The following is a 10,457-nucleotide window of genomic DNA, read 5'->3' as shown; positions in this document are numbered from 1 at the left end:
CGCCTGACCACTAAGGTTGTAATCCAGTTCATGAATTTCACTCGCGAATAACTCATTAATTATGTTAATTAATTATATTGATTTGAAACTTCTTTAATACAAAACTACATAGCTTTGAAATCTATAAAATTAGTGTTTACACAATAGAACTACGTTGTTTTATTTTTCTCCCTATATAGAAAATTATTATTTAAACAATAATCGAACCAAGCATGATCACGAACATGTTCATGAACATTATAATCGAACTTATTCATGAATCAATAATCAAGCATGCTCATGAGCTTTCAAATCGAGATTTCAGTGCTCAAGCTCGCCTCGTTTACAAATCTAGCCAAACATAATCAATAATCGAGTCGAACATCGAACCGCTCATAAGAGCATCTCCTATAGAGGTTGCTCCAAAGAGTGCCACAAATTAACACATCACACTAAAATATAATATTTTGTTAATTTAGTAATCCACATCACTCTTATCAACTTTTATTTAAAAATGCTCCAATAGTAAAACAACTTTAAAAGTTGCCACAATGATCCCACAAATCATTACTTAATATATAATTTATTTAATTATAAATATTATCAATCAGTAATAAAATGAGAGAGAAAGTTATCAAAAAAATGAACCAATAGTATTCAAGTAAATCATTCTTTTTATATTAAAAAAGGTCTGGCAACCTTGAAGCAAAACTGGCAAAAATTAACAATATTTTGACAACTTTTTTGGCATCCGCCATCACTCTAATAGTAGGCAACTTTTAAAAGTTGCCAAACTAAATACCACATCAACTGACACTCTTCTGGACATTCTCTATTGGAGATGTTCTAAGCAGCTCGGCTTATTTACAACCCTAGTGACCACCTGCTCTCATATCCGTTGTTAAATAAAGTGAGGACCGTGAATAAAACTTATTTTATTAAACTCAAACTGAAGTTAAATTATTTTCTGTGACTCACAGGTAGACCTGGGCATGGGCCGGGCTCGGGCCGGACCTGTCGGGCTTTCCATAAAGTATGGCGAGCCCAAGTCCAGTCCAACCCGCAAGAAATTTAGTCGGGCTCGGGCTCGGGTCTAAGAAATGAATCCCAAGCCCGCCCGTTCAAGCCCATCTATATATTAAAAAAATACAATTAAATTTAAAATAATACCATAAACAATTCAATGAATTAATATAATAATTAAACCCAAAAAAAAAAAAAAAAAATCCCTAACACCACATTTTACATATTTAAGAAAATGAAATCAGCAAACTTAAATTATTTATATTTATCTTTATACAAATATATTATAATTTATATTTATATTTATTATACCCTTCTTAAAATTGTATATTGAGGGCATAGTTGGTAAAACAATATATTATTTCTGATGGTGTTATTATTGTAACCCCGGCTATTGCATATTGTTTTTTTTCTTTTGTTGTTTTTTTTTCTAGGCTTAATACATCCTTTGCCCCCTGAACTTGTCCAAAAAGGTTGATTGACCCTCTGAACTTTCAAAGTGTTCCGATAGCCTCCTGAACTTGCATAAAATGTCCAGTTAGCCCCCTGAACTTGCGTAAAATGTAATCAATTGATCACTCGGTCGTAAGAACATAAGTTAAACGCGGAAGATGTATTTCACGCATCTTATAATGTTATTACATAATTAAAAAATAGATTAAAAATGAAGTTATTGCTTGCTCAACTATACAACTTGTTTTCTCTAATATTAGAATTGTATACTCCGATTTTGGTCGTTTTACTTTTTTTAAGACTCGTGGAATACATCTTCCGCGTTTAACTTATTTTCTTACGGCCGAGTGATTAATTGATTACATTTTACGCAAGTTCAGGGGGCTAACTGAACATTTTATGCAAGTTCAGGGAGCTATCGAAACACTTTGAAAGTTCAAGGGGCCAATCAACCTTTTTGGACAAGTTCAGGGGGCAAATGATGTATTGTCACGTCCGAGTCTAAATTTTTAGAATTTATACCTTGATAGTAATATACATTATAATTATCAGGTGTATGATTTTTATTTGGTGTTATAGGAAAAGTTTGGAGTTAATTTGAGGATTTTAGATGTAATTAAAAGTTTATGATAATTTTTAAAAGATTATATAAAAATGGAGGATCAAACCGGATATTTTCCAAATTTGTGATATATATCACAAAGTTCCAGAACATATATTCGGATGATGATCATCAACTTTCATTTCTTTTCTGTTTCTTTTTCTTCCATTTTTATCAAATTGTTCTTCGATCGTTTTTCACCGTTTCTTTGATTTACGGAGATTCGACCGTCCGAATCATTTGAAATTGGAACCATAGCATCCTTATGTATAGATCTAAGTCCGAACCGAAGAGTTTTTGAGTTTCGACAATATTTGGAGCGAAACGTATTAGACAAAATTTAGCGGTGAATCGATCAGGTGTATTTTGTTCAATTAGTAGCCAAGGTAAGTAACTATCAACTATATTTTGAGTTTTATGTATCTGGATATATATATATAATCCAAAAATTTTCAGAAAGTGATATTTTAAGGTTATGCAGAAATTTTGTAAATTGAGGATTTTCACGATTTTGTTTTTTATTGTGAAATTATGGTTCAAATGAAGCTATTGATTATGCTTCTATGTGAATTTCAGATTTTACTTGATTATATTGATTTAAGGATTAATTTGGTTGATTTACATATATACATATGTTTTTGGTTTCAATATATATCAATATTGAACAAAATGAATTTGATGATTTCTTACGAATTGTATTTGGATTGAGAAATCTATTACGGTTATTGTTGTTATTATTTTGGATTGAAGTCCAAATATGATTTTTATGATATAAAAGGGCTAATTGAAGCCAAATGATTTATGGTTATGAAATAGTTTGGAATTTGATTGTGAAAGGAATTTGAGCACGTTATGATTTAATGATTTTATATCCATCGAGAGTTATCCGGATCGGTGGTTTTATATTTGAAGACCATGTTCAGTGAGGGACATGGCCTGTGTACACAGTTTAAAGACCTATTGGGTATGGCAAAGAAGTGTTGGGTAAGACCATATGGGATAGGCAATGTTAAGAGACGTCTCGACTATATATGTGGTTATGGATTGATACTTAAGGGGAGAAACTCGAGGATGGATATAATGTTTTAAGTTCATTTGGATTATGTTTTCGGTTATTATTGATTTTGATATAAGGTTTTACGTTTGATTAAATACGAGTTCGTTTGATAAAACACTTATTTGATTACAATATTTTATAAGGTTTTGAACTCAAGAATGAATACAATATTATATATTTTATATGTTTTTGGTTTACTACTTTGACTATATTATAAACTTAAGTTTTGAATCCCTTTATAAACGTATATAGCTATGTTAAATAAAATTGGTTTTTATAGCTGATAGTTTCTTACTGAGATTTTTGTCTCACGTTTTTAAATGTTTTAATGTTTTTAGGTGATAAAGTACAGGATATAGAGAAGGTTACCGACCGGTTAGGCGAGGTTTGGAAGTTGGCTGCTTATTGCTAGAATTATGGTTAGAACTTTGGTATTGCAATTGTAGTATTATGATATTGAGATAAATTGGAGACTCTTAAGTGTTGATTATGATATTTCTATTTCACGCCCGATGCCGATTGAGGTCGTTTAGGGTCGGGTGTGACATGTATTAAGCCTTTTTTCTATATTATTACAACATACATCCATTTTTTTATATGTGGTTTGAAGTTTTTTTTTTTTATCAAGATCAACGAAGTATTAATTAGGCTATTTAAACCCTTAATTCTTTGTGTTATGTAAAAATGAACTATATTTTGTATCGGGCCGGGCCGGTCCAATGTAAAATTGGTAAATCCCAAGCCCGCCTAGTTTTTGGCGGGCTTACACGGGCTTGGGCCGGGCCGGGCCTGACAGTATTTTTATGTGTCCAATCCCGGCTAAATGGGCCTGGGCCTGGCCGGGCAGGCTCACTGGTCCATGCCCAGGTCTACTCATAGGGCCGACCCTGGACCTAGGCTCGGGGTGCGCCGGCCTAGGGCCCAGGGTCGGAGGGAGGCCCAGAAAATTTTAGCTTTATAAATAAATAGTTTATTTTTAAGTATAGTAAATAAATTCAAAGTAGCAAAATGGTAGTGGTTTGTCTTCCAACTAAAGAGAACAAGGGTTTGATTTCCACATTTGTAATGTTTAATATATTTTTGATATATAAATGATATGGGTAGTCAAGGGTAAAAAGGTAAGTTTCATTTTATTACTTCATTTTAGAATAACTATTTTTAATTTGATTAAATTTAAAAATTAAAAAAATTTCATTTTATTACCTTAATTTCATTTTATTACTTTAAATTGATTATATTTGAAAATTAAAAATTAATTTATGCAATGGTATGAATAAAAATCAATTTAAATTAATAATAAAAAAGCAACAAAAACAATATCTAAAAAATTTAATAATATTACTGTAAATAATTATTATGTGTAATTTTATCATCACTATTTTTTATAAATAAAAAGAGAAAAATAAGGAGAAAAAATAAATACATAAAATATAATTATTATTTAACTTCTATATTATTTATTACAAATATACAATTTTTTTTATGTAGTTGTTTCCTATATTTCTTACAGATATACTTTTCGTAGCAGATTTTCTTTGCAGATCTGTATTTTTCTTATAGTGTAAAATCATACAAGATGGTCAAATTCTTTCTTAAAGCTAATTGATAAAAAAAATTAAAATAGCTATCCAACCTTTACATTTTAGTTAGTAAATTTTATATTAAAGGGCCCTCACGTCTTATTTTGCTTAACACCCACCGGACCGGATGACTCATAAACTCACTCTTTATTTACGTGGTACACTCACATCACACACTTATTTTTCTTAGTTCTCTGGTACAATCACATCACACTTTTTTTTTTTTTATGCTACCCCTTCACACAATTACATTTCTCTCATAATATTAGAGAGGTGTTTTTATTGGGGAAGTATCTTGGGGTTCCTCTTCACAGTGACAGGGTTTCCAAAGCCTCTTTCAAGGATATTTTGGACAAAACTAATGGTTTGTGTGCTAGCTGGAAAGCTAATTCTCTTTCCCTTGCAGGTCGCCTTACCTTGATCCAGTCAGTTAACTGCGCTGCTCCGAACCACATCATGCAGGCCTGTAAGCTTCCTGAGCCTGTCCTTAGTGACCTGGATAAGATAAATCGGCGTTTCCTGTGGGGTGAGTCTGGAGATGGGAGAAAGGTTCACCTGGTCCCGTGGAAGGAAGCTTGCCGGCCTAAAAACAGGGGGGGTCTTGGTATTAGGCAGGCAAAGGACAATAATAAAGTCCTGTTAATGAAACTTCTTTGGAGAATGTGGCAATGCCCCTCATCTCTTTGGGTCCGTCTCTTGTGCGGGAAGTATCGGAAAGATAGAATCTTTGGTGGCCCGAAGGAGAGGGTTGTTAGCTGTTCATTCCTCTGGAAAGGGCTCAGTGCCGTGTTTGCTGAATTCTGTACGGGGATTGGCCTGGAGGTGGGTAATGGTAGATCTATTAGCTTCTGGTATGACACCTGGATTGGTGATAAACCGCTGATTGATGTGTGTAATGCCCCTCCGTCGGCTGATCTCCTTTCCTAGAAAATTGCTGATGTGGTGGACTCGGAGGGAGACTGGATCTGGTCAAAGTTCGACTCTTTCTTTAGTCTGGAGACCCTTCTTAACATTAGAGGAGTGAAGATTAGCAATCAAGAGGAGGATAAGGATAGACATTGTTGGGTCTTGACGAATAATGGTACTTATTCTTGTAAATCGGCCTATGAAGCTTTTATCCCTAATAGGGCTGATCCTCCCTTGGAGATTTGGAAGTCCATATGGTCCCTCAAGATCCCTTACCGTATCAGGAGCTTCCTTTGGCTGGGTATCAAAGACAGGCTCCTTACGAATGCGGATAGGCATAGAAGGCACTTGACTGAGTCTAGTGCCTGTAGTAGATGCAGAGGCAATGTGGAAACCTTGTGCCATGCCTTGAGGGATTGCCCAAATAGTAAGAAGATCTGGGAAGGGATCCTCCCTCATCACATCCTCCCTTCCTTCATGGCCTTTTCTGAAGGGGACTGGTTCTCTCAAGGAGCCAAGGGGAACTTGCTGGCCAACATGGAGCACGGTGTCATCCTCTTTGCTATTACTTGTCACCAAATCTGGAAGTGGAGGAATGAAGAATTATTTGCGGGTAAGGCTGTCCTTATTCCTGATTTACTGTTTTTCTTCTCGAAGAAGCTCTTTGTTATTACTAAAAGCTTTGAAAGAGATTCCCTTGTTCGCCCCTCCCCGGATAAAGAGATCCTGCTAGTTGGCTGGAGTAAGCCTAGAGAAGGGTTTGCTAAGTTGAATACTGATGGCTCCTGCCTTAGCAATGGCAGAATTGCTGCTGGAGGAGTTCTTCGGGATGCTGGTGGCAATTGGATGGCGGGGTTTACCCATAACTTGGGGACGGGCTCCTCCTTTTCTGCGGAGCTCTGGGTATCTTGTCAGGTATTAAACTCGCCATTCGCATGGGTGTTAAAAAGCTCTCGGTGGAATCTGATAATCTGGAGGCTATTAACAGGATTTCAGATAGCCAGACTGTTTGTCTGAAGAGCCAGAATCTCATCAAAGCTATTTTGAGGCTTCGTCCTGCCTTTGAGTATCTTAATTTCTCCCATATTTTTAGGGAGCAAAACCGCGTGGCGGATCGCTTAGCAGCTGCTGGGCATGGGAGAATGTTAGGTGTTTCTACCCTATCTGTTCCTCCTTCTTTTCTTTTGCCTTCTCTCCTAGAGGATAGGATTGGAGTCAGCCTTCCTAGACTGATCCCGGTGTAGGTTTTTTGTTCGTTTTGTTTGTCACTATGAAATCGATACTATTAGATGATGCCAAGCAGCTGTTACACATGAGATCCTGGTGGTCTATCAAGCCCTTTGCCTCTACTCTTCTACTCCGGTGAGCTTCGATTCGATTCGACAATCCTCCACAATACCAAATTAAACAACAACTTGTAAGCTCCCTTTGTATCTCAGCTAGTCTATGAGCCCCTTTTCTTATTTGTATAGAACCTATTGTTGCAGGAGCTGAAAAGACAAAAACGAGCCCATCGCACCTTGCGGTTTATGGAATCTTAACTGATGTATGAAGTTTACTTGTTGATTGGACATGTTTATACACTAGCAGCAAAATACAGAGGTAATGGCTAATTGTGACTGTTACATAAAGCCTGTATAGGACTGCTTTATAGCCATACATCACCATTCCCCCTATGTTTACTTAATTCTTTTCTAAAGCAGCTTTATACACTGACAGTGAAATACAGAGGTAATGACTAATTGCCACAGTTATTGGATTGCTTTGTAAAGCAGCTTTTTCATCGCTTCAGTATTTAGCATATGATGTATTATAAACTAAACTTCAATTGATTTAGAGTTGTTTGAGTTAATTACTAGGGTTTACATGTCCATATGAATTTCGAATTTGTTGCCTTTTCTAAGGTTCACCAAGGAGTTATTAACTCTTGTGACTTGAGATAACCAAAGGCTTAAGGCCTTCATTTTCTCCTTACTGTGAATTTTGGCTTTGTATAAGGTACTAGCCGATTTCATAGTTTCTAGATGTATTCGTAGTGCAATGAGGAAACATCCTGGTTATGGATTCTGTTGTGTTCGTCTCTAATTTCTTAGTTTCACTTTTAAGACTATAGGGAGCCTAAGATCTTTGAGTAAAATTATTAGGAACCCAGAAATTGTTGCCTGCTTGTATATTTGAACTTCCCTTAGTTTATTTTTTCTTAGTTTCACTTTTTCTACAGTTTTCCAACTTCTTATACTGTGTTATACTTGTATTGTACTAATGGTCCATACACCTCAGTAACTGGGACACTAGAAATTAGGTTGGACTGCAGATAAGAGGAGAAAACTATGGCCAAATGCACACTATATTATAAGTAGGGAAGATATACAGAGTTGCGACTGGTGCGAGGACTGCACACATATCAACTGAGATTATAAACAGCACAACATACAATAATTACTAATGCCAAGCATACATCCTATTTTTTACCGAGTTTTAGATGCATGTGTATGATTATGTGATTTAAGCAGTAGGGTAAGATGCTTGCATTGCAATGCCACAAAGTCCTTCATTTGCATCAATATCCTTTTGCATTCTTATGTACCCTTCTTCTCCCCATTGGCTTCCCCATGAATTCTTTACAAGCCAATAATTCATTCCACTGCTGGATCCATACCCAACGGCGGTAACTCCATGATCCAGTTCAGTTCCACATGATCCTGTAAATACACCACTTGAATAAAATTGAAATTCAGAACCACTTGCATCTATTGCAACTGCAATTGGTTGGTTTGCTACTGCCTTCATCAATGCCGCCTCATCATTTGCTGGTACATCTTCATAACCTGTGATCTTGGCTGCATGATTAGCCTCCTTCTTTGTCTTACAAGTTCCATCAGCAGCATCATAAGGATAGTTAGTTTCAGTCGTTATTCCTTGGTTCCCTATGATGAATTTGAAACCATCGTCCATGAGTCCACCTTCGCAACCTTGATCCTCTCCCTTAGTGTCACAATCTACTAGTTCTTGCTCAGAAAGTGAAATCAACTTGCCCGATGTTAGCTGAGTGATTCCTTCCACTGCAGCCACAGTTGAAAATGCCCAGCAGGATCCTGTGAAAGAAGTTCATTATATGGATAAATTAGCCGATGAAGTAGTTTGATTACAAAGTTTGTCTTGTTGTTGGATGAAATTAGAACTTACCACACTGGCCTTGGTCCTTAATGGCAGTAACTGCACCTTTCTTTCTCCAGTCCATCGAAGTTGGGACCGCACTAATGTTTTCGTACCTGAAAGGACCTGCTTGTTCAGAGCACATATGGCCCTTGAATCTGTTTCTTGAGGTTTTGAACTCCTCGTTTGTAAGATCAGCAAACTGATTAATGCCTAGCTTGAATGATTTGGCTTCATCTTTGTTGAAGGATTCAATGAGATGAACATTTTGTTTGAAGACGTTGAATCGCATCTCCTTCTCATTAGAGTCCTTGTAAACTCGTCCATAACGAGCCATCCATTGCTCGTGCTGTGCCCGCACTGATGCATCTTGGAGAGTACGAGCTGCCACGGCTTGAGAAGCCAAAGCTCCCAAAAGAAAGATGAGTGCCAAAGCAATTGATGGGAATTGGATTGTGAAAGCCATAATAAATGATAGATGTTGTTATGGATGATTGAGAATATGACTAGTTTGAAAGATTTATATACTACTTCAGCTCTGCTCTGGAATGATTTAATGATCTATTACAATGAAAATCAACGTTCCCACAAAAACATTATGATTGCAACCTGTATATGTATTATGATATTGATGGAATGAATTGTTTAATAAATTATATATTGAATATTTTAGTATTTTGTAACCCATTTGCTGCAATGCCACAAATATGGCTTTAGTTAGTTTCCAACTTCCAAGGAATTTTGGGTTTTTGGCTGTTTCTAAGTGAATTCACATATAAGTATTTCGTCGTGCCGTTGCCACCAGATAATGTCTTAGCCTTGAGTGTAGCATTATGATTGAAGTTTGCTTGCTCTGCTTATTTATTATCCCTAATATGGACAAGGTTGAAACTTGATTCTATTGTTTTTTAGGAAAGTGTAGAAATTTACCCCTAAAGGAAATTTGAACAGACAATTCGATAGATTGTCATATCGGATCTTCTAAACAAGTTTGTCAACAAAATGAGACGGTTTCGTATATTTTGATATTTTAGACAATGACAGTCTTTTTTTTTGTGATTAATTTTTATGCGGCAAACTTAACTATTTGATATTTTTTGCAGGTTGTTTGCAACAGTATTAGTAATGTTGTAACCGTTTAGATATATCTGATGTTTGAAAGTTTCGATAGGACAGTTAAATAATGGTCAAATAATCCGGTTCAAAATTTTCTTTATGTAAAGTTAAAATTGATATTGCTTAGAAAAGTTTGGGGGGTAAATTTGTACCATTTTATAATAAGGGGTAAATCTGAACTTCCCTAAAAATAATAGGGGAAAATTTGATTTTTGTCCTTATATTAAATAATAAATGTTAGAGCAAAGGTCATACGAGATGCTAGAGCAAAGGTGAATCGGGATCTGTATACAAGATTGGATACGAAAGAAGGGGAAAGAGACATATATAGAATTGCTCGGATGAGAGATAGGAAGACGCGAGATCTCGGAAAAGTTAAATGTGTGAAGGATGTGGACCAGAAAGTCCTAGTTGGAGATAAGGATATCAAGGAACGATGGAGGTCCTATTTTGATGACTTATTTAATGAAGATCGCCAACAAGATGTTGGAGATATAAGTATCCATCACGATATGATAAATCACGAATGCATGCGGAGAATTCAAAAGGGTGAAGTCAAAATGGCATTAAGTAAGATGAAGTTGAA

At 35.9% G+C, this 10,457-nt stretch overlaps 1 protein-coding gene and 1 long non-coding RNA gene across 2 annotated transcripts; one reads left to right on the top strand and one right to left on the bottom strand.

Moving 5' to 3' along the window:
• The first annotated feature begins 6,590 nt into the window (after positions 1–6,590).
• On the top strand, positions 6,591–7,451 carry LOC136208368 (uncharacterized). The gene is made up of 2 exons (XR_010677097.1): positions 6,591–6,961; positions 7,087–7,451. It is a non-coding gene; the product is annotated as an uncharacterized lncRNA (long non-coding RNA).
• Positions 7,452–8,088: 637 nt separating this feature from the next.
• LOC136208367 (senescence-specific cysteine protease SAG39-like) lies at positions 8,089–9,526 on the bottom strand. Its single transcript, XM_065999219.1, has 2 exons — positions 8,786–9,526; positions 8,089–8,694 (listed from the first exon to the last, which is right to left on the bottom strand). Exons 1-2 carry the CDS (start codon positions 9,219–9,221, stop codon positions 8,105–8,107), a joined length of 1,026 nt encoding a protein of 341 aa, XP_065855291.1. The 5' UTR covers positions 9,222–9,526; the 3' UTR covers positions 8,089–8,104.
• Between the last annotated feature and the right edge of the window lie 931 nt (positions 9,527–10,457).

The sequence above is a fragment of the Euphorbia lathyris genome, chromosome 10 (assembly GCF_963576675.1).
Source record: "Euphorbia lathyris chromosome 10, ddEupLath1.1, whole genome shotgun sequence".
NCBI classification, from domain to species: domain Eukaryota; kingdom Viridiplantae; phylum Streptophyta; class Magnoliopsida; order Malpighiales; family Euphorbiaceae; genus Euphorbia; species Euphorbia lathyris.
Note: the sequence above shows the minus strand (reverse complement) of the source record. Positions and strands in the feature narration are given on the sequence as shown.